General features: G+C 48.5%; 10 protein-coding genes across 10 annotated transcripts; 4 read left to right on the top strand and 6 right to left on the bottom strand.

Annotated features, from left to right (window-relative positions):
* Positions 1 to 1,705: 1,705 nt before the first annotated feature.
* On the top strand, positions 1,706 to 2,998 carry N7529_010250 (uncharacterized protein; the record flags this gene model as incomplete). The annotated part of the gene is made up of 5 exons (XM_057245777.1): positions 1,706 to 1,749; positions 1,824 to 2,008; positions 2,069 to 2,175; positions 2,230 to 2,825; positions 2,884 to 2,998. 5 exons carry the CDS (start codon positions 1,706 to 1,708, stop codon positions 2,996 to 2,998), a joined length of 1,047 nt encoding a protein of 348 aa, XP_057094040.1.
* Positions 2,999 to 3,810: 812 nt separating this feature from the next.
* On the bottom strand, positions 3,811 to 5,042 carry N7529_010249 (putative GPI anchored protein; the record flags this gene model as incomplete). The annotated part of the gene is made up of 2 exons (XM_057245776.1): positions 3,811 to 4,114; positions 4,171 to 5,042. 2 exons carry the CDS (start codon positions 5,040 to 5,042, stop codon positions 3,811 to 3,813), a joined length of 1,176 nt encoding a protein of 391 aa, XP_057094039.1.
* A 786-nt stretch (positions 5,043 to 5,828) lies between these two features.
* N7529_010248 (putative alanine aminotransferase) lies at positions 5,829 to 7,739 on the bottom strand (the record flags this gene model as incomplete). The annotated part of the gene is made up of 3 exons (XM_057245775.1): positions 5,829 to 6,083; positions 6,140 to 7,392; positions 7,613 to 7,739. The coding sequence occupies 3 exons, from the start codon at positions 7,737 to 7,739 to the stop codon at positions 5,829 to 5,831; spliced, it is 1,635 nt and encodes a 544-aa protein (XP_057094038.1).
* Positions 7,740 to 8,387: 648 nt separating this feature from the next.
* On the bottom strand, positions 8,388 to 9,987 carry N7529_010247 (proteasome regulatory particle lid subunit RPN7; the record flags this gene model as incomplete). Its single annotated transcript, XM_057245774.1, has 3 exons — positions 8,388 to 8,580; positions 8,633 to 9,459; positions 9,523 to 9,987. 3 exons carry the CDS (start codon positions 9,985 to 9,987, stop codon positions 8,388 to 8,390), a joined length of 1,485 nt encoding a protein of 494 aa, XP_057094037.1.
* A 1,781-nt stretch (positions 9,988 to 11,768) lies between these two features.
* Positions 11,769 to 13,584, top strand: N7529_010246 (putative MFS phospholipid transporter (Git1); the record flags this gene model as incomplete). The annotated part of the gene is made up of 6 exons (XM_057245773.1): positions 11,769 to 11,942; positions 12,038 to 12,636; positions 12,692 to 12,710; positions 12,777 to 13,087; positions 13,148 to 13,418; positions 13,471 to 13,584. The coding sequence occupies 6 exons, from the start codon at positions 11,769 to 11,771 to the stop codon at positions 13,582 to 13,584; spliced, it is 1,488 nt and encodes a 495-aa protein (XP_057094036.1).
* A 1,667-nt stretch (positions 13,585 to 15,251) lies between these two features.
* Positions 15,252 to 16,228, top strand: N7529_010245 (PEX11 family protein; the record flags this gene model as incomplete). Its single annotated transcript, XM_057245772.1, has 2 exons — positions 15,252 to 15,318; positions 15,528 to 16,228. 2 exons carry the CDS (start codon positions 15,252 to 15,254, stop codon positions 16,226 to 16,228), a joined length of 768 nt encoding a protein of 255 aa, XP_057094035.1.
* A 981-nt stretch (positions 16,229 to 17,209) lies between these two features.
* N7529_010244 (alpha/beta hydrolase) lies at positions 17,210 to 18,277 on the bottom strand (the record flags this gene model as incomplete). The annotated part of the gene is made up of 1 exon (XM_057245771.1): positions 17,210 to 18,277. The coding sequence occupies one exon, from the start codon at positions 18,275 to 18,277 to the stop codon at positions 17,210 to 17,212; it is 1,068 nt and encodes a 355-aa protein (XP_057094034.1).
* Positions 18,278 to 18,764: 487 nt separating this feature from the next.
* On the top strand, positions 18,765 to 19,313 carry N7529_010243 (uncharacterized protein; the record flags this gene model as incomplete). Its single annotated transcript, XM_057245770.1, has 2 exons — positions 18,765 to 18,852; positions 18,955 to 19,313. 2 exons carry the CDS (start codon positions 18,765 to 18,767, stop codon positions 19,311 to 19,313), a joined length of 447 nt encoding a protein of 148 aa, XP_057094033.1.
* Positions 19,314 to 20,647: 1,334 nt separating this feature from the next.
* On the bottom strand, positions 20,648 to 20,842 carry N7529_010242 (uncharacterized protein; the record flags this gene model as incomplete). Its single annotated transcript, XM_057245769.1, has 1 exon — positions 20,648 to 20,842. One exon carries the CDS (start codon positions 20,840 to 20,842, stop codon positions 20,648 to 20,650), a length of 195 nt encoding a protein of 64 aa, XP_057094032.1.
* A 275-nt stretch (positions 20,843 to 21,117) lies between these two features.
* N7529_010241 (uncharacterized protein) lies at positions 21,118 to 21,936 on the bottom strand (the record flags this gene model as incomplete). Its single annotated transcript, XM_057245768.1, has 1 exon — positions 21,118 to 21,936. The coding sequence occupies one exon, from the start codon at positions 21,934 to 21,936 to the stop codon at positions 21,118 to 21,120; it is 819 nt and encodes a 272-aa protein (XP_057094031.1).
* Positions 21,937 to 22,920: the final 984 nt, after the last annotated feature.

Raw genomic sequence — 22,920 nt, 5'->3', positions numbered from 1 at the left:
AGGTTTCCGACAAGGCAGCCGGATGTAGCGGTGAGAGCGAAGTCTCACAACCGAGTAAGCCCATGCAGCACCCACCGACAGACCGACTCTGATTCTGTTATGTTATGGATTCCTCGGTTTCAAGTTGGCAGTACCATACCGGCATACTTGTATTATCCACGATTCATTCGCACACGAAATACTACGACAGCCCTGAAATGACATTGCATTCTAGTATGTCTCACAGGTAACACCAACCAACAGAAACAATCCCTAGGTCTACGATTCAACAAATTTAACAACTGGTTACATTGTTTCAAATCTCAACATAACTGCCAGCAGCTTCAAGCTTCACACCAGCTCCTCATATATCCCTACGTACCATCCTTAACCCAGATAGGTATCCCGATGTATCTAGGTAACTCACATGCATCAGGGAAACCCCTGCAGCCGATCGACAACAGGTAGCTAAGCATTAGCCAAGACGATGCAAGTAAAGGCTTGTATTGCGAGGCCGACGCGCATTCGTCCAATGTTGAGGTCTGTGGTGCGACAGCTGTATGCTGTACGATTAGGTCTTGCGTGGACGACGCGATGTGGAGGGCCCGGGAACGCCGAAGCTAAGCTAAGGAAAGGGGCTGCTGCAAGCGGCTAGTTTTGCGCCTTGCATGCATTTTCCACCTGGTTTTGTCACGAGTTCGACGGTTGGATACCTAGGCTAGGTCATACATACATACATACTTCGGGCTCGGGCCTCGAGGTTTGGTACATACGTAGGAATGGCGGGATGGGGCTTTTATTGGCTGGAACAATACTGTGAGATCTTGCTTCTAGGTAGCTCTACTTAAGTACTGGTGTACTAGGTATACATGCATGTCTATGGTCTTGTTATGGTCTTGTTTTACCTACGGGCAGCTCACCGCTCCTTCGGATCTCTTGTGCCACGGTACATGTCAGATGGGGGGAATAGTATGTGTGATATATATGGATCCAGGGATCTTCCTAAGAAAACTGAAAAGCATTGATTTTAATTAACGACAGTGTTACCAGACCGTACTAGACTTTGGATCCGGCCGTCATCCATGGATTCGCTTCATCTGGTTCAAGCTCTGATCTGACAGATGTACAACACGGTTCTGGGGCCGTGATGATAACTGAAGGAAACAGAATGAACAGGCACATCAAGAAGAGCGCGATCTCCCATTTGAAGGGGAAATAATTCTTTGATCTTGCAAATCAACAGCCTAGCGCTCATATATTAGCTAAAAGAATATTACCAACGGGTGACTATAGTGCTTCTAAGGCTTGTCCTTTCTCCTTTACTATATAACCACTTTATGCATTTGCCGCATCAAGATAATGGAAAATCACACCGTGTAGGCGAAGAGAAAAAGTGAGGAACTGTAGGAATATTGTTAGGTTGGATCTACTATGTGTGCTGGACGCGGACCCACCTGATTAGAAATAAGCATAATCTATTTTCGTTCAGCGCCTGTTTATGAGGAAGGTCCAACCATCGAGAATTTTTAGCGCTATAAAATAGGTATCTATCGCATGATTAGAAATCAATCGATCATGACGAACAGCCTTGGAAGTTGCATTGGATTACCAATTCCTCCGTAGACATGTATGAAATGGTCCGAGTGTGATATAAAAAGCCTCTGATGATGTCCTGAACAGATGAATGATCTCATCAAGTTCTTTGTGCTGTTCAGAATTGACAACAATGTCTCAGACTCGGATTCTGTTGACTGGAGCAACCGGTTACATGTAAGTTTGGAAGAGAAATTTCCAACGGGAATATCTGAGTCTCTTCGATGGCCTGGCTAATACGTCAATGCTAGTGGTGGATCGGTTCTGGCTACGCTGAAAGGCAGTCGGCATGAGAAGATCCAAAATGCTCAGATCGATGTCCTTATCCGAGGCGAGGAGAGAGGCCCGTTATTCGAGCCGTTTGGTGTCCGGGTCATTCCATTCCAAAATCTAGATGAGACAGACTTCATCAGAAAGCTGTCAAGTGAATATGATGGTACGTCTAACAATTCTCCGTGATTAGTTCTTCTGTAGCTAACACAAGGCTTTTTACCAGTCATCATAAACACTGCGTCTGCGTTTCACACGGGATCAGCAAGGGCCATGATTTTGGGGCTTGGTGATAGACAAAAGAAGACAGGCCAAAAGACTCGTTTCATTCACGTAAGCCAAACAAACAGAGATTGAAGACTATAGCTTACTGATATATTGATATAGACATCCGGAACGTCCAGCATTGGCGATCGTCCTATCAGCAAGACCTACCTCGAGACGAGCGAGCTTCTCGATACCAATAACATCTACCAGTACCAAAAGTCCCGCGAGGCCAATGAGATGTACCAACAGCGTACAACCGATGTAGCAGTCTTCGAAAGTGGGATGGAAGTCGGCGTCCCAACAACCATCATCATGGCACCTACTATTTTTGGCATTGGCACAGGACCAGTGAACAAGCTGTCCATTCAAATCCCGACACTCATTCGACGCTCTTTGCAGTACGACCAGGCAGTGGTGGTAGGTGATGGAGCGGGTGAGTGGGATCACGTCCATATTGCCGATCTAGCCGAGCTCTTCGAGCTTGTCTTGGAGAAAGTCCTGAGTGGAGAAGAGAGTATTCCCTCCGGCGAAGATGGTCTGCTGTTTGCGGAAACAGGCCGGCACACTTGGTTGGAGATCTCTCAAGGAATTGCGTCCACGGGACATGATCTCAAGGCCATTGGCACTGAAGGGGTTCGCAATGTGTCCTTGGAAGAAGCGACGACTTGGTCAGCAAATGGAAGCCTGCAAGTGAGAGAGTTAGGCTTTGCTTCAAAGTAGGTGAACCCCGTTTTACCTTGGACTATACAGTGATCAGTGCTGACTGAATTTTAGTGCTCGGTCGAAAGCGATCCGCAGTAGGGCTCTTGGGTGGACTCCTCAAAGAGAAGCAGAGTGGAAACTCGCAGTCAAGGAGGATTTCCAAGCCATTTTGGAACGAAGAGACTGAGCGACTGTTACTTTATGAGGTCCTAGGCATGTCAACTATGTCACAAGGTCGGTTCTTATTGGTAATCCTGGTGTACATACTCCTTCGCTTAGATTTTCGTGTACTGAATTCTGGAGAGATAGACATCAAATTTTTCATGCTCTCCTCACAATGCAGTTTCCTTTGCTCTCTCTACATCTCTTTTTTATTATTCTCGTCCGATTTGTTAGCCCCGAATACTTCAACACACGTTTAGCTCTATTCCTAGTTGCCGGTGATTACAATCCTGTCCTTGATGATGATGATGCTCTTGTAGAGAGAGATGGTTTGGCTGATGCTTGGACTGTTCTTCATTTCGAAGACGAAACCCCCGGGTATACATGGGGGTTGATGGGAAGGCCCCGTTTCCACCGAAGCGGATGAACGAAGTCGCTCTCCTGGGACTCAAAACCCGCCACATTGAAGTCCTGAAGCCTCAGCATACTTCATCTTCATCTCCAGGAGGGAATTCACCCTGGAGTGACCATCATGGTTTGCTCTGCTCTTGTTCTGTCGGAGGTTAGATCGCGGTATGGCTGATTCTATACAGTATCCAATCTGTTGTCCCTCCTGTCTATTCTGCCCCCAGATCACTCGCGTACATTCAAATGGCTAGTGGCCTGTTTTTCAATAACTGGGATGGAAATGCAAGGTCTCTTTCTTTTATGGAAGCAAGAATTTGGCTATATAGGCTAGGACCTCAAATGTATTTGATAACAAAATAGATATATAGGGTTCACAAGCAAAGCAAGTCTTGGTCCAGTAAAAACACTATCTGCATAGGAGAAGAAAGATCATGAAATCCGATAGAGTAGAGAACCAAATCCAAGCCCATCAAAGCCGCCCGAATTTGAGCCGTAATTCCCACCACCGCCTTCAACGCCGCTCGTAGAGTTCGCATTGGCCCAGTCGCGATATGAATCAGTCCAGGACGAGTTGAGACCCTTCACCTGGCCATAGTGCGCAGATAGCAGCTCGAATCCAGGACGGACAACGCCGCGCGAGTTGTTGGAAACGACGGTCTGGTTACCCTGGTAGCTATCGTACAGGGTGTAGGGCACGTCGTAACCGACGTTATATTTGCCAACATATTCAGCCCTGTGGATCGTCATCAGCATTTAGCGAAAATGAGGAATTCTCAAGGAGTCACCTACGCATTGAGAATCTCATTACTATATTCTGCGAACAGGTCATCTTCCTGGTTGTATGCCTGCTGAGCAACGATACCAAGCAACACCATATCTAGCGTAGAATGGCCTTGGTCACGGCCAGCTTCTTGTCCCTGCGTCAAGATCTTACCCGACGCAGACTCCGTATAGTTGGCAATAGCAAAGATAGGAAGGGCGCCATTCGAAGGCCCTGCGCGAACATAGTCGAGGGCGTAGTCGTACATGGTCTGGTTATCTGTGAAAATACCAATAGCAAGGAGCGAGGCGAGATTGCACAGGTCCCAATTGGCATAGTAATGATAGTAGTCTTGGCCGTTGTGTTCCTGCATGAAGCGCGTGTTCATCGATGCAAAGACATTAGTCAACATTGTTCCTGTGGCTGTTTTGTTGCCAGCATCCCAGCCAGAGTAATCAGACATAAGCTCCGCCGCATTGGCCATTTGGTATCCGTACAGACCAGAGGCCAGGAACTTGTCGCTGGTGCCTTCGATGGCTGTTAGAGCGGAAGCCCATGAGCTGAGGATGTTGATCGAGGCATCTGCGTAGCTTGTGTCGTTTGTGATTCTCCATCGGATGGCGAGCTGGTAGGCTGCTGCAGCGTCCCGGTACAAGGACGGGTAGTTTTCACTGTCGACGCCGTTGGAGCCTCGGTATACCGTTTCCTTTGGGCTGGGCTGATAGGATGATTGGGCATAGGGACTGGCTGTGAGCAGAGTCCATGTTGTGTTATAGGGCTCGGCCTCGCTTGCGAGGTAGGTATTGATACGCGAGAAATCTTGCGCGGTGTGGAGGGCCCCTGGGTGGATGAACGCTGTAGCAGATATCGAGAAGATGAGAATTGAAATGATATTGCGCATTCTGTGCAACATAATTGAATGACTGGGGGTGAAGTTTTAAGGCAAGACTCGGAGATGCGAATTGACAGAGGGTATTGTCTACTTATCATGCATTCAGAATCCATTGCCTTTAATGTGTAAAAATATTGCCTTTGGTGTGTAAATATATTGTAGCGGAGAAATAACGCCAGCACTGGCCAATTGCCCAGAGGAAACTAACAGGATATGCAATTGATCGACACGCAATATTGCAGTGGGTAACGAAAACGTTTCACGGTGAAACACAAAAAGGGGGCGGGCGTCAGAGGTATCGGAGATAACTCCATTATAAACGACTTACCCGAGAAGGCTATTTTTTTTAGGAAAGAGCCATGAGAGATGAGAAGCTATCTTGCATCAATCGCAGCACGCTAGTAGTTCAACCGTCGGACGGGAGCATATAGACAGGAAAGTAGATTGGATCCTATAGAAATGGCAACCGAAATACACAGCTCGTACATGAGACAGGAAGAACATTGCAAATAAGCCCTGAGACAAACGTGGTATATATATGTATATCACTGCCGAAGATTCGAAGCATAAACGGTACCAAAGGAGTGCACAAAAGTAGCATTGAAAACGGCAAGGCCGATAATAGAGTCAGTAGTCTATGAGGGAGGTATCGAGAGCGAGTCAAATCCACTTCCATGTCCAAAAAGAAATCCAACGGGTAATAAATGCTATGGCGCCTCATCTCCAACTGCGAAGATGGCAATGATTGGGCGATTCATATATTCGTATAGTGTTTTGTTTCGCGTTTATACAAGTTTAGCGGTACTTGTCCATGAACTCGGAGTGGAACTTGACGATGCGTTCCACCCAGTCGGTGCCGGGAGCAAGGAAGGTAGTGCGGAAGTGGAGGGTGTTCTCTTTCTGGCCGAAGCCTGAGCCAGGGACGACGCAGACACCGGTAGCGTCGAGCAGAGCTAGGGAGTAGAACTCATCCGCGGCTCGGCCCTCGGCCTTGGCGGCTTCAACAGCCTTAGGGGAGAGGTTGATGGTGGGGAAAAGGTACATGGCACCCTGATGAAACAATTAGTATACAGTACAACAGCTGAAGAGATTCACGTGTAACATACCTGAGGCTCCTGGCACTCAACGCCCTCCATGCGCTGGAAGGCGTTGAACAAGGAGAGAGCACGCTTGCGTAAACCTTCGGAAATACCAGTGTACTCCTTGTTGTAGAGGTCGAAGCTGGGCTCGCCTTCGCGGGGAGGGTTGACCATGCACTCGAGCAGGCACTGTGCGACGACCGGCGGGCACAGACCAATGCTGACGAGTTTGTAGATCTGTTCCTGGACGAGAGGCTCGAAGCCAACAAGCTCGAAGTAACCACCGCGGTGGCCACACTCGCCGACCATACCCTTAGAGATACTGTGCAGCGAGACCAGCTCAACATCATCGTACTTGCCGGGCTGCTCCTTCTGAAGCTGGCGCAGGCGCTTCTTGAAGGACACAAATTCGCCCTTGAAGACGTTAGTCTGATAAACCTCGTCGGCAATCACAACGAGGCTCTCCTCAGCGGCGACATCAAGAACCTTCTTGATGTCATCCGCGCTCAGAGAGGCTCCAGTTGGGTTGCCGGGGTTGATCACGACCACGGCGCGCACGTCGGTGCCGGCACTCTTGGCGTCCTCAATAGACTTGAGGATCGCATTTACATCGGTACCCCAGGCCTTCTCCTCCTCGAGGAGGTAAGGGACACAGCGGGCGTTCAGCAATGAGAGAGTTGCAGTGTAGAGAGGGTACTGAGGGATGGGAACCAGAACACCGGCACTGGGGCTGTTGCAGATGACGTTGAGGAGGGTGCTAACACCAGACGAAGCACCGGCGGTCAAGAAGAGGTCTTGGGGGTTGGCGGGGAACCCGTCACGGTCCTCGATGAACTTGGCAACGCTGTTCCGGATGCCGGGGGCACCCTGACTGTGACTGTAGGCACCGACACTCTGAACATTAGCCAAAAGGGCTTGGGCGCGGTCGATCACATCCTGCTTGTATCCGAACGAAGTCTTGAGGACCTCGGGGTTCTGCAACAACAACGGGTTCTCAACGAGACTGAGGACCTGGCGGAAGAAGGTGATGGGCTTTTGGTCGAGTTGTTGAGGGTTACCGATGTTGGCGAAAATGACACTATCGAAGGGCAGGGACTTGTCGCCATCAATCAAGCGCTGACGGTAGTCCTCGGCCTTGACGGCCAGTTCACCGCGCACAGCATACTTAGCCTCCCGAACGTTCTGGTTGATGTTGTCGAGGTTGAGGCACTTGCGGGTCTGAACGGCCGACAGAGTGCGCTTAGCGGTGTACGAGACGGTGGTTTGAGTCATGATGGGCTCTGGATTGACCCAAAGGGATTAGTGAGGTTCAAAATAGTGGTTTTGGTTTCCCCGATAGTTGGAGAAATATTTGTGGCCGTAGTTGGAATCACAACCAAAAATGAATAGATATGAGAGACACAAAGAGTTGATCACACAGTACAATGACGTGAGACTTCAGGCCCCATGGGATTGCGGATCCCCCCTCAATCTATATAATGCCGGGTTGATTGCACGTACCTGACCAAGCGGAGAGACTCCCCGCAGGGCCGCGGGCGGCCGGGCGATATAGGAGGCCATTAGGCCGGGTCAGTGCCCGTAGCGGAGGCGCCCGCACGTTGGATGCGAGCTTATATTGCCAGGACATTTTTTTATTATAAATGGTCAATCGAAAATCAGATTGATCAACAAAAGTCCCTCAAAACACGAACCCCTGTATGATTGTCCGTTTTCGCAACCGGAAGAAGAAGGAAAAAAAATACTGTACAGGGCCTTGGCCATTGGGCGGTGAGAACTGTGAGTCAGCACTTTTTCCCCACACCGGTGGCCGATTACGATAAGGATATTCAGATATCGAGGCTACGGCGTATATTGCGCCTCTACAAAAATATTGTACTTGTATCCATGAGGATTTCGGTGAATTCAGAAACTTGACCCGATGATAAGGATTACTGCGTACATATGTTTATATGTAAGATATGTGATAGAGTCTATTCGTGCATGACAATCGGGTTTAGCCCCCGACTATTGTTTCCCCTCGGAGAGTCTAGCGGTTGCCCGATTTTGACTCTATTATTGTCCGGCGCCGCCCGATGCGGGGGGCCAAGGATCGACTTTTAGTCAATGGTCTGGGCATCCATGGATATTTAGGTGATATTATGCAATAGAATGGGGTTTGATATGTGGATGCTAGAAACACGCGGCAAGTAAGATTCTCCATTCGGGCATACATAGTCGATCATAGCTTTGTAGTTCTAAGGCTCAGAATGCCCCCATGACACATAGAAATACCACTTCAGCTTCGCTCACTCCCACGAAGACGCACAGCTTGTCCATATTTCTGGATCTTGGTGATCAGAGAATCGCCATGCTTAACCACATCCGCGTACTGCTTGTTCTTGTCGTCGGGTCGATTCGTTTCGATGATGCCATTAACACGATCAATAGTGCAGGCAATACGGTTAGTCGAAATGAACTTGGCAAGATCACTGTGATGTGGTTAGCAAATATCTTTCTATTTGAAATGGACAAAACACATACCGGTCCAAGTAGTCTACTGTCACACCGAAATCGTTGGCCATACCATTCAGTCCAACCACACGATAACTCTGCAGAAGTTGTTGGTAGGCGCGAAGACGCATCTCACGAACAAACCATGCCCGATGCTCGTGCAAGTAACGGTCTTGTGTCAGGAATTGGTCCTCAACGCCCGCCAGTGCCACAAAGAAGGAGCGGTAGTTGCCGTTGTACAGACTGTTAACCAGGTTGGCCAGCGGGGAGAAGTCAACCGGCAGCTCGGCATCTACTGGCGCAGTAGTTCCGATGGAGAATGAAGTCAGGTTGACAGCGGTAGTAGCACCACCGGGGGTCGACCGAGACGCTGTCGCGTCCTTCATCTCTTCGTCACGAGCACCGGCACCGGCGGAGATTTCTCCACTTAGCGCAGCCAGCTGTTCCTCTCCAGAGCCAAGGATAGCCTTGATCTCTGGTGCATCCACCACCTTGGCCTTGAAGTCCACCCTCTTGAGTGACAATGATCCCGCAAGCACCGAGTAGATCACCAACGAAGAGTAGCTGCACAGTTCGTAGCTTGTGAAGGTAGACAGACTGTCGAGAAGAAGAGGAGCAGCAAGGCTGTAAGCGCGAATAGTGAGCAAATGTAATCCCTTGTATGCCTTGAGACGGTTTCTGCGGTCCCAGTCTCCACCACTCTCGACCAAGGTCTCTGCCCGTTCGATGGTCTTGTTCACAAACAGAAGATCGCCGAAGAAGAGACCGATTCGGAGCATAGCCATCACCAGATCAATCTTAGTACCCAGGAATCCAGTCTTTTCCAGTAGAGCTTCGTGCGATTCGATGGCTTTGTCCTAATTGAACCAGGTTTGTTAGCGGACTTGAAAGCCGGGGAATCCAAGACACATAGCACTCACCTTATCTCCCACACGAGCCCAGAATTCAGCGCGCTTCCCGCGCGCAGCTTGTACTTCGGTCTCACCAGCAGCCTCTTCTGCGTCATCTTCCTCCTTCTGGAAGGTCTCCAATTCTTTCTTGTTGTCTTCCAGTAGGGACTGGTACAACTTCTCATCCCAGGGGAAATCGAACTTTTGCGGTGATTTGCGAGAAGCCAGAAGGTTGGAGGTGATGAGAGGCTTCGTTGAGGTTCCGGCGTTTTGTGGGTGCTGTGTTACGCCTTCGCCGGCGTTGTTCAAAATGCCTTCGGTAGGGTGGGCCAGGTGCCGATAGAAAGGCGCCATCTTATGTTCAGAAATGACATCTTGAAGCTTCTTCAATGATGTCTGCTGGACGGATGACGCGCATGCCGGGTTGGAGAGGTTGAAGACATGTTGAGCGAGGGAGAGGTTGGGGAACTTGATGTACTGCGGATCAGAACCCATGATGGCGGCGGCGGACAATATGTGTGAGATTGACTGCCAGAGGTAAAAACCGAATTCGATGGGGTAGGGAGGTGATGGGAGCTGATGTTTGGAGATGATCAATCAAGCCAGGTGCATCACCGTAACCCGAGCTCAGCTGGCAAAATGTTTCTCCGAGCCGAGCGTCTGCCCTTCTTTGGTCTTCGAAGTTGAGCTTCATGAACAACGGTCGCATTTGCAAAGATTGAGTACATTGTATTTTTTGTTACTATGCTGATATTCATCGATGCTCTAATTCGTCCAGAAAGTATGGTGATAATTTCAAATATCACCTCCAAGTATAAGCCTTCTATAACTATGTCTTATCACCCTTTTTCTCCTTTGGTCCTTTGAATCGTCCATATATAACTTGCAGCTTCTAAGGTTGTTGTATATTGATCTTGTTGCGACAGTATGCCTTGAGTATAAACTGTTTTTAAACTCTTTGAAGCATAATGTAGAAATTTCATATTGTTTTCACCGGCTATTAGATAGCACACTTGCAATATATATTAACCCTGGAGGTATTCGGCATGTGCCCGGGTGTGCTCTCACAGACGGCTGCCCGCAAATCGTCCCGACCTAGCTCTTTCCAAGAATCAAAATCGCATGCACTCATTTGATTCCAATGGAATACTTCATATTTTTAGAGGTGGTTATTTTAGCATTTTCGGGCTGGTCGAAGCCAAGTAACCACGGCCTGAGCGTAGAGCTTGTATAATCTCGGATAGGGCTGAGGTCTGATACAGAGGTAACTACAGTGGTAAACTAAGGTTGATAAGTACTTGTGAATGCTATGATAGTTGTTTGTGATCTTCGAAGTAATTTACAAGTGTAACAAACTTAGCAGCGAACTCTGAGTGTGGGAGAATTTCATCCGTCTCCCCATTGTAGAAAAATAAGGACAATACGTACGTACAAAGTTAATAAGGTTTGATCCTTTTAAATAATGCCTTCTCTTCAAGGCAGGTGCTTCCAGTAAGTGTGGGGCATGACCGATTTCCTATTTCTGTTTTTTTACATTTGTACCTCAAGCTCTACTGCGCACGTGGTCCCAGGGATAGGTTCTCAACGCTTTCTTTCCTCTGACACCCGTGGATCTGACTACGTCTATATGTCTGATTTTTATTGAATCGGGAAGCCGTCTGGACATTTCCCGATGTGATGCTCTTTCCGACATACATACAATATTGTATTTTAGAGACTTGGGGAACCTCGGGGGGGGCCGAATCTGAGTGCAACGTACCCCGACCGATTTTCCCAGTCAGCCCCTACCATTGGTCACAGCATGATCTGTGATATTTGTTGCCGTTTTCATTGGTTTAGTAAGGGTTGCAATATTCCAAGCTTGTAAGAAGCCGATACTCTTGATAATGATTAGGTCGTTCAAGCTCGGGGACCGGGTCCCACCATGTTCCGTTACCTGGCTAGACACGGGCCTCAACACTGTATGATAGGTACCTGGTACGCTCCCCCATTCCATTAGGGTGAGGCTATTCCCGTAGAGGAAACCTGCTTTTTTTTCTTTCTTTATTTTTCGCCGACTTTCCAAAACTTTTCTTCGATCTAAGTCTCTTTCTCTTTCTCTTTACTTTTCAGACGTGGTCGACTGCACGCGCCCCTCGTCATTGTGATCTGGTGATACACTAACCTTCAACGTGCATTGGTCTCGTGCAACGGTCGATAAGCTAATCCGATTTCTGTGAGGCTCAAGCTGGGGCTACGACTACAACCCAGCATTCTTACCAGTTCCCACAACCGCAATGGCCGAGTCTAAGTCTTATCCCAAGGATATCTCCGAGAAGGGTCTTGATCCCCTCGAGCAGCAACCTATCGAACTCCGCCCTCTTGAGGCTCTTCAAAAAGGTCGCTGGGAACGAAGCTGGCCCACAATTGCATGTGGTGCTGGTCTGTTTTCCGATGGCTACCTGAACCAGGTACGTTGCATCTCCAACTTGTCCATTACTTGCAGCATGTTCTACATTGGAATGCGACTTGGTGTAAATTACTTTATTGACACACTCGGATATAGATCATTGGTCCGGTTGGTACCATGCTGGAGCAAATCTATGGAGATGCCTACACCAATTCCACAGCCCAGCAGAATGTCTCCTCGATTGTTTTCGCTGGTACAGTGGTTGGCATGCTCCTGTTCGGCTACACCAGTGATCACTGGTCGCGCAAGTGGTCCCTGATGATCTCCACCATCATTTTGTTCATCTTTGCGGCCCTCGGAGCTGGTTCCTATGGTGCAGGCGGAAGCATAGGCGGTATGCTTGCTGCGCTGACAGCTTATCGTTTCTTCCTCGGAATTGGAATCGGTGGCGAGTATCCCGCTGGATCGGTGGGCGCTGCAGAGAACACCGGAGAACTGAAGGCTGGACACCGTAACCGCTGGTTCATCATGTTCACGAACTTCCAGATCGACTTCGGCTTCGTGGTCGCTGCTCTTGTGTCCATGATTTTGGTCCTAATCTTTACTGAGGACCACCTGCGTGCCTGTTGGCGTGTAGCCCTGGGACTGGGAGTGATACCCCCGTTGAGTTTGATGTACCTTCGATTGAAGATGAACGAGCCCGAGGAGTTCAACCGGGAGCGCATGCACAAATTCCCTATTTGGCTCATTATCAAGTAAGTCGGACTTCTTTCTCTACTGTAGTTGGACATCGGGGCTAAAACGATATAGATTCTACTGGAAGCGCCTGGTAAGAAACCCTCCACTTCTTTGTGTCAAGCGGTGCCTGTGCAGACTCAGCTAACATGCGCCGTAGGCTGTTGTTTCTATTATCTGGTTCCTTTACGACTTCTCAGCTTACAGCTTTTCCATCTACTCGTCAGCTTGGGTGAAGATTATCCTAGGCGACCATGCCCCGCTGTGGAAAAGCTTTGGCTGGGCCACCGTGATCAACTGTTTCTACATCCCCGGTTCCGCACTTGGAGCCTTCATGAGTGATTGGATTGGTCCCCGCTACACCCTTGCCCTCGGAGTGGGCCTCCAAGGAGTCATAGGATTCATTATGGCCGGATGCTACAAGTGGCTTGCGACCCCAGAGAACGTGGCGGCCTTTGTTGTCGTATTTGGGTAAGTCTGACACAAAGCTCCATTTTTGACCAAAGTGCAGTGCTAATCTATCAATAACAGAATCTTCTCTGCTCTCGGTGAGATGGGGCCCGGTGACAACATTGGTCTCTGTGCTGCCAAGACCAGCGCGACTGCCATTCGTGGCCAGTACTACTCTTACGCAGCCGCATTCGGCAAGATCGGGGCTTTCGTGGGCACCTATGTGATCCCAATCATCCAAAAGAACGCACCCAACGCGATCCGCAAGGGCCAGGATCCGTTCTGGGTTTCCAGCGCACTGTGTATCTTGGCAGCTTTCATGGCCTTGTTCCTGATGCCGCAAATTAACCAAGTACGAGCCTCTGGAAACATAGCACTTTTGCAAGATACTGACTTTTGACCAGGATACCATCACTCACGAGGATGCCAGATTCCGCGACTACCTTGAGGCTAACGGATACGATACCACGACAATGGGCAACCCCAACCGCCACAGCGACGCCCGCGACCATGAGTAACATGGTTGCTTTCTCGAAAGCCCTTTTGCGACAGCGACACACACTTGCCCGCCCTACCGGCTTTGTGCCTAATGCCCATTTAATTGCTTCGACGGTATTAATTCCCCATGCGCCAACGCCCGATCAGTAATTCCAAGCTCCCTTGACACGATTGATGAGATAGCGACTTCCTGGCCCTTGCGACTCGCCTTCCCTGAATTATGCCCCTGCGACTATTTATCTGAACATCTGAATGTATGAGGCGAACACGGGCATTAGCCGTCTGATCTGCAGGTGGTCAGACTGGATGATGCATTTTCGTGGAGAGGATGGCCCGATTCATCTGCAATCCAATTGATTCCAGTGGTACCTCAATATCCACATAATGAGAAATGATATGGCTTTATCAACCAGTTCTTTTACTTAGGTAACTGTGTAGATTGAGATTGTAAGGGTTCGCACTAGGCCACTCATAGCTCAAGGCCTTTACCTAGCAGAAAAGTTCAAAGGTCAAGAGACTTGACCTCTGATGTAGACATACTGAAAATACTAGACTCGATCGGGATGAGTGGCAGGAAGGAAGTGAAAGCCAAAAATAATCGCTGTAAAACAGTGAAGTGAACCCATAACACAGTGTCATATGAAATGCCGAGCTGTAGTGCAGTGAGTGCCGTGTTTTACGGTCTGGCGAATGACTGAAGAAATCAGCGCCCCCAGATTTACTCCAGATTTACAATGTTGTACTACAATATCCACATTTTTGTACTTTGGTCCCCACATCAATCTCGGAGCTCGCTAACACATTGCTGAGAGATAGCCTTTAACAGGATGCATTGGGTATTTTGGAGGCTTGTGTTATGCGTAAATTACAGACGTATGGTGTTATTGATGCCTATACTGATGCCATCCAATCCGCCGAGAAGAATGAAAGTATCGTCGACAAGTACTTGTTTGTGTTTCCTTGACCTTGAGAGTAGCTCTGATACAGGGACCTTGATATTGTAGTACGGACGTATACACCTCTCGTGAAGGTAATCAGTTTATTTGTCACTATGTTGCATCTGGATCCCTTGTTATTTGGTGCTCAGCCTTGGGCGCTTTATGCTATTCAAATCTACCCGAGAGCCAAGTTGCGGTGTCTGGTAGAATCAACCTGCCCAAATCCGATAATCCGAACCGGATGTTGGGTTGAGATGGAAGTGCTAGGTCTTATTGATTATTGATAGATCGAACAGGTCGAATATGCATCTGATTACTTAGTGCGGGTATTGAATCCCGATAGATTGTGTGGCGGACCGAAATCGGCATTGGGATTTAGATGTATCTGAAAGACAAAAGAGTGAAAGATGATGTTAGAACAACTGAAGAGAGAAATCGACGATATAAAAATACCATGACGCAAATTCTCACATGTAAAATACATAGTAGTAATCAACCAAGTGCCGTAGAAAGTGGAGAGTGCATCAAGCATTTAGTATGACTACCTAACCTAGTACTACTACTGTAGTTGGTAATGAAAGACGGGTATTGAATACCTCCGGATCTCCCCACAGGCCGAACACGATTTCAGCCGAGGTTGGCACTTCCGCGCTCTATTACCGATCTCTCCCTTTTCTCCATTATTTCATAAGATACGTAGTTACTCTTTTTCTATATCACAGAATTTCAACCCATCTTCTCAAATCAAAATGGTCGCCGACGCTCTCGTCTACCACCCTGCGCTGGCGCACTGGCTGCGCTTCGTCGCGACAACCGGTACGTGACACACCGTCATACAGAACCCAGAACCCATCCAACACACCCGCGTACCTCTCTGTGCAGCTTCACAGCTCCTCACATAATCCCTTGCTCCTCACTGCAACCGTAGCTCACCCCGAGCGGCCAAGCAGACGAGACCCAACCCCTCCCGCCTCTGCACGAGGCCTCCTCTTCCTCACACACGAGCTAACATTACTTCACCACAGTCGGCCGAGACAAGATCCTCCGCACAGTGCAATATTTCTCCCGCTTCTACGCCTGGTACCTGTACCGCACGAACAAGCCCCAGTCCGCAATTGACCCGTACAATGCCGTGAAGAAGCAATTCGGCACGACCCGCAAGATCATGCGGATCGGCAAATTCCTCGAGCACCTCAAGGCAGCTGCCATCGCGCTGGACAACAAGGGCCCCGTCGACCCCGTCCTGCGCTATCTGGCCGTCGGACGCCAGCTCGGCTACGCGGGTTACCTGACGCTCGACGCGGTGACTGTTATCGATGCGATCGGCATTCGGAAGCTGGCTTCCGCGAAGAGACTGCAGGACGCGGCGTACCGCTCTTGGGCGGCGGGATTGATTTTCAGCACTGTTGCTGGTATCTATACTCTTGTGAGGTTGCAAGAGAAGGAGAAGACTATTGATCGCAAGGAAGGCGAGGGCGTTGTTGAGGCTAAGAAGATTGAGAAGTATGGTTTTGGTCTTGATCTAGGTGTTATGGATGTGATGGATGCTAATGATTTCCTTAGGGAACGCTCTGCTGCTCGGATACAGTTGCTCTCTGATGTTTGCGATCTGGCTGCGCCCTTGTCTGCTGTCGGTATCTTGAACCTTGATGATGGTATCGTCGGTATCTCTGGTACCGTTAGCAGTTTGATTGGTGTCTGGTCCCAGTGGCGCAAGACTGCTTAAGTGCGGTTGAGCTTGGAGATGACATAGGATGTGAAAGCATCTGAGGACAAGTTTCTGGTTGGGGCTACCACCTTGAATCTTGTCGATCTGCTGTTGGGGTGGCTGTGCAGTCTCGGGTCTTGGTGCTGGCTGGGGAAATGGGAGACCGAGGCGAGGAGATATTCTGACTACGCACTTTATATCCAGTTGGTTGCGTTTCTTGTCTGTGAACAGACTTGTATTCTTTTTATTCCAAGGAATGTCTACATGCCGTTTCTTTTGTTCTGGTACATAACAATCGCACTTTTACTTTTTTTTAACAAATTGCGTTTCATTTCCGTGATCTTCATATCCTGCTATGAACATATCCAATAGCCATTCATGACTGTGCGCTGCTCTCTGTCCGTACCCTGGGTAATTCGCAAACAGACCCAACTCCACCGAGTACACATCACCCCGTGTGAGAAGGAAGGATTTAAACGGGGCAGGTCTGTATTCAGTCAGTATCATATCGCATGATATTAGAGAAAATCCAAGTGTAGACATACAGCACCGCATGAACCGCAGCTCTTGTCAGTGCTGGCAGAGGCGGCACCACACTTAGGGCATGCAGGGTGTCCCATTTTGATAGTAGATGTAGATCGGGGACCGAGTCTGCAAGAGGATTAGTAACTAACCACCCAGGTCCCCATTACGGAGAGTATATATGTTGTACTTGCATACCTTTTAATAATATTTGAATGTTTGAAGTGGGAGAAAGGAAGTAAACAACGTTGGGCGCGAAAATTGCTGACTTTTGTACCCCGCCTGACTGGTGCCCCGCTCTGTAGGGTCACTGCTGAAAGGCTTGTGACACACCTATGAAAGGAAATAGGGTTGCAAGGATACATTGATGTGTAAATGTATATTCCAATGTTGGGGCAGGGGTCGAATGCCAAAAGTTCCAACAAAGTCAACAACCAGACCAGTTGCCTATGTCTTTGTATCAAACTCAGACTTGACTCAATCAATCTTCCACATAACCTTCAACTGACCAACAGCATCCCCATACATCATATCTCTAGCCCGATTCTTTCTCCAAAACGAAGGCTTCTTATCAAACCCATGAATCTTCTCTTCAACCATATACCCACCCACACTCGCCATCTTTCCTTCCTGAACAAACCCACCAAGCCTCTCACGGAAAGTGTTCCCCTCAACAAGCAACTGATCCAACCCACAAGTATAAACAGCAACAGCAGGCGGGTAAGCCGCCTGCAAAAGCGACCCAGGCGCTAAACCAGGCGACAAGTACGGATGGGACATGTCGACTCTATCCGTACCAGGTAATTTCGGCAGGTCCGCGTGGTGAAGATAGGAATCACCAAAGAACTTGAACATAGAAGGCGAAATTAAAGATTTCTCCTCTGAAGCCGGATCAGTAGCATCCCGTTCGGGGAGCGAGCGCGTCCAATCCACACTCGGATAGAAAGCAACCAGACCAGCGAGATCTATCTTCCCTTTCGACGCCCAGCGCTGCGTCTGCAGCTCTTCATACAGCCTGAACGGCACGGTCAAGGCAAGATTCCCGCCTGCGCTGAAGCCGCTCAGGCCGAAGCGCGTTTTGTCGAGGTTGTATTTCTCCGCCTGTCCCCAGAGCCAGAGGATGGCGTCGACGCCGTCTTGCAGCGCAACCGGGAAGGGGTGTTCTGGGGCCAGGCGGTAGTTGACGCTTACGACCACGGCGTCTGGATAGGCTTTTAGCACGGCGCCGGTCCAGTGGGAGTCGTCCTGTGCGTGGCCGATTGAGAAACCGCCGCCGTGGAAGTTGATTAGTACTGGGCGAGGGGGGGGTTGGGCAGTTTGGTTTCGGGGACAGAGGGGGTTTGAAGGTGCGGTGAAGATGTGGAGGTCTATTGGACCAGGGCATTTGCTAATTTTGGAGGGGATGGCGATCTCAAGCTTTGGTCTTGGGGGGAGAGGCCAGGAGAAATATCTGTCCAGTATGGATAGAAGGGCTGAAAGCATGCGGTAGCGTGATGCCTTTTTTAAGAGGGTAGATCGCGACGGGGACTGCGGGTTGGATGGCATTTTGGGCCTCGCTCACTGAGACCAATGAATTTTTCTCCTTGGAAGTATTCACAGAGGCTTTTCTTTATTGTTGATGAATGATGCCATTGGGTGGTCACTAAACACTCTAGAATAGGGAAAGAAAGCCGTTGTTCACTAAAGGTGCAAGTTGTCGATGTATGACGGCATAGACGAAACTGAGAGCCGTGGAACCTCTTCAACAATACAGCAATAGCCCTACTACTATGCATCTTCATTCAAACCTCATATAGCAATGCCAGAGATAATCTCTTATGCGATCAAAAAAGGATTTCCATAAGCTGCATATGACGCTAAGCCCAAAACTAAATAGTGCGTGTTTCCTTTGTCTCCATTTGTGAGCCGCATAGAGTAGGCCGGACTCCGAGCTTGTAGATAAAAAGGGACAGAACTCCAGGGCTACAAAGTAAATTCATCTGTGGATCTTCTCAATAATTACCACTAAATCTACTCCCTTAACATCTTCATAATGTCTTCCCCTCTTCCAATTGTCGTTTGCGCCCTAGACGACCAAATCGGCAAGCCAGTCTCCGAGCTCCTGCTCCCCGAATTTGAAGGTAAGTCAAGCTTCATTCCTACACCCAAGTTGCGAAATTCAAAACGAGCTTAAAACTCTCCCTCCATCGAAGCAAACCAAAAATTTCCTAACATTAAATTAGTGATCCACTTCATCCAAAGTCTCGAAGCAGCCCAGGCAGAAATCCCCCATCTGCTCGCCGGCAACGACCCCAAATCCAAACATACCAATGACGTCGGCACAAAAGACTACAGCCGTCCCGTGCGGGCAATCATCTTCGGTCGCGGGTTTGACCTAGAGGATATCGAGGCACTGCGCGAGAAGGTCGCTGGTACGTCGCCTGAAGCTGTTATTTGGATCGCTGGCGACCCGAGCCGCAAGCCGCCTCCTGGTGCCGTTCCCCCTCCCAACTACCCACAGCTTGTGGCGGGTGTTGCGCGGAAATTGCTTGGTGGGTGGGTTGAGGCTGGGGCTAATAAGGATGAGGTTATTTTGTATTAGTTATTGTGGCTGGGTTGTTCTTTCGGGTTTTAAATTTACGTGAAATGAATCAAAAGAAGCTTGAGATACAAATAGGATTGGTCTATTGAAGGCAAGGACAGACATATTGATGATTTATTGATTAATAAATCTAGCTTGTCTCGATTCTTTAACTCTATATGCAATTCTGCATAGAGCCACATACCAGGAAGAAGAGGATGGATAAATACGCTTCAATTCCCTGGATAGATGGGGAGACAATTGACACTCTTTAGATCTCTACATACTTTTCTTCTTCCAGGCTGGAAACTTACTCTATTACACCACAACGCCAATTGACGGTGAGTTCCAGAAAATCTTCCGTACAGGAACTGAATTGAGACGGACCTAAGTCTACCAGGGCTCCAATGGCAGTAGTAACTACATAGGTACCTAGAAGCTTCCCGAACAAGGCAAACTCAGTTGGCCATGACATCTAGGCCCCTGGGCATGTCGGAGCTCGGGGTTTTCCATCCTCATCTACTCAATCCCTTCTCCCCTCGCAAACCCTACCAGGCCAAATTTCAAACAATCGCACCTCAAACAGCCTGCGATCAGCTACCCGCAATCATAGACCTCCCGGGCTGGGAATATTCATCTGTCGAACCACCTACACTGCTGAATCCGATACTACATTCCCACATGCTGTGAAATACATTGGGGCGGGCATAAAAAGAGAAACCTTCGCAGAATCGTGGTATAGACTTGTGGATGAAAACAGTGATCAAAGCTGGGCCAAATATCGGTCGACAATCGTGAAAGATCACGCAAAATTTGACGGGGCGTCTCTCTCGACAATTTGCACTCATTTTGAGACGTGGGTGGATGCTCAAGGCAAGCGTGACTACTGGAACAAATTTCGAATGTGCATAATGGTTGATGAAGAATCTCCGCAAACGCTGAGAGATGGATTGATGGAAGACGCTGAGAAAGATGGTTATGAATCACGATGTGTGAAGATTCTTGAAGCATTTCCGATTGTGGATTCGTTAGACGCATTTCACGGTTGGATGACATGTTGGACACATCTACTGTGGGATGTCTGGGTTATGATGGGAGATGACGATAAGATGAGGATTTTATAAGACTCAATCAATGACATCCCATTCAAAGAAGTTTATTGTGGGTGAATTAAGCTCGGTTTGGGGGTCACCAGCATAGAATACGTGAGAAAGAATGAATGTTTTCATGCAAAACATGTTAGAAATGGAGTCAGAGAAGAAGCCAGTGGCAATCACGCTCTTCTTTTCACTCGTCAATAAAATTGGAGTAACAGCTGCGATGTGCCCGAAGCTTCTGAGGGAGACCAAGGCACTTTATGCTGGTTCAGACTTCAGATGAGAGACCGCTTTCTCGCAATGCTCCTGTTTAATCACATTTTGATGACCGCGATTCCACCAGCGGACGGCACGTTGCGAATCATCATACTCGTCGACGGAGATTCCATCTTTTGCATTCATCGGCTGGTAAATAATGAATTGACTTTGAAAGTCCTCAGTACGACTAGCCATCATATATTTTGCAACTAATTAGCTAGTCACTAATGATAATCATCACGCTTCATACCATTTCCCACTGTAACAGACTGGTTGCATGTCTTGAGCCAAAGGAACACTCTGGGCTAATTGAAATATTTTGGACAGCAAAGGCCCTCCACCTGTCGACTAGATAGCTATACGCTATACGGTAGTCAGTGTTTTACCATTGCCATCAACCCATTAAATTTTCATCACCACCACCACAATCTTCATCGTTCAATTATCAACTCTATCACCCGGACGATTAACTAGCTACCTCTGACGTCGATCTGAATAAACTGTGTTGGCCAGTTCAAAACTGACTGCCCACCAGCATCTTGATAGCGTCTCTCGTCTGCTTGGCGCTTCCAGCTGCGGTAATGGTAATTCAGCATGGCCATGAACGAGTCTGCGGAGAAGTCTCCTGAGATTCCACCGATATCCCGGGCCAGTGAGGGTTCGATATTGGATAAAATTTTCAGAATTTGATCGTGGAAATTCGATGTGCCCGTCGACCTCAACAGGCGGAACATCTTCTGGGCGTACTGTTGGGGGGTCTGCCCAGCTTGCACTTTTTCCCGGGTATATTTTGTTGTTTCCAGCAATTGGAGTGACTCAGCCCGGCTAGGTTTGAACTGAGTAGCCAGAGACTTGAACCAGCCTTCCTCGAGGGGCTGTAGCCCTAGCAGCCTCTGGGCATCGCGAGGCAATTCATGGGTGTACCAACAAAGAGCAGCGCCTTTCAGGCAGGAGTGAAGCTTTGTGCTGACGATTTCTGGAGGCTTTAGACTAGATATATCACGAATTCTGTCTAGAAAGACTTCGACGTTCGTGTAATAGGTGATGTTGTTTAACAGATATGACCCGTCGCTTGTGTCGGGCAGGCCAGGATCGAAATAGCCAATGTCGGCTGGTTTCCACGATGTATCCACACGGACGGTTTGTCTTGATCGTGCTTGTCCAGGTGGGCCTAGCCTGTGTTGGGCAAAATAATGCTCTATCAGTGCTTGGATTTGGACTAGTTGAAATGGAGTGAAAACTTCGGACTCTCTGCCGCCCGATCCCGTGGTGTCATTCCTGTAGGGCATTTTGTATGGCACACTGTAGGTGAGTACGATCTTCCTGTGAAACGTAATTTGACAGTTTCAGGTTGTGATTCATCAGTATACATTTAGCAGCTAGTTAGCTAGTGATGATCATCGAATGATCATTATTACGCATCACAACATTTTCCACTATGACAAGACTCCAACATATATTTTTACACCCCACTTCCAAGGTTTAACATCAGAAATCAGAAAGTAGTTGATCAAACCAACCAACATATCAAGAGATTCAATCTAATTTGCATTGGATAGAGCCTTCCTTCTCTATGGAATCTACAAAAAGAAAGTATAAAGGTGACCTCTGTCGTCGACAGCTCACCCTGTATACCCCGCATCCGCAGTTAGAGCTAGGGGACGAGACCACGCGACAATTTCCCCAGATAAAAGCCAAGACGCCAAGAAGTGCATGTCAACCAAAAGGGATAAGGGTCTGAGCAATTCTGCCCAATGCCATGAGTCATGGGATCCGAGATGGTATCCAGTAGGTAACTACCGTCGTACTGTAGTCACGTTAACTGTTGTGACTAGCCGTGGGATTGCCAAGAATGACGTGCAGCCGACCGCGCCTGGAGTCGGCCTCGGAGAAAATAGGAGATGAGTCGATCTCTGTACTCCCTTAGAAACGTATCGGCCCAGGCCGTTTTCAAACCGCCGGCACTGGTTGGGCAGACATGTAGATGATAGGTAGACTCGAATAATAGACAAGGAGCATATCACAACGGGTAATTTAGGAAGCTAAGTTTTGGAAATGATTGGCTGTGGTTATCATCAGGGACCGAATATGTTCATGCTGGTGAATGTTGATCCGGGTAAGATAACGGGGAGAAAGAAGAAAATACAACGGGACGAAAAAAGGGCAAAGCGAAGTTCCAGCCAGGGTCTGCGAATAGACTCAATAATTCAATAATTCAAGATCACGGGGTATGTTTCGCCATGCCCCTTTTATGTTTGCGGAGAGAGAACAGG

Source organism: Penicillium soppii (genome assembly GCF_028829465.1).
Source record: "Penicillium soppii strain IBT 18220 chromosome Unknown utg000007l, whole genome shotgun sequence".
NCBI lineage: Eukaryota > Fungi > Ascomycota > Eurotiomycetes > Eurotiales > Aspergillaceae > Penicillium > Penicillium soppii.
The sequence above is the reverse complement of the archived record's forward strand: the minus strand, read 5'-3'. Positions and strand labels throughout refer to the sequence as shown.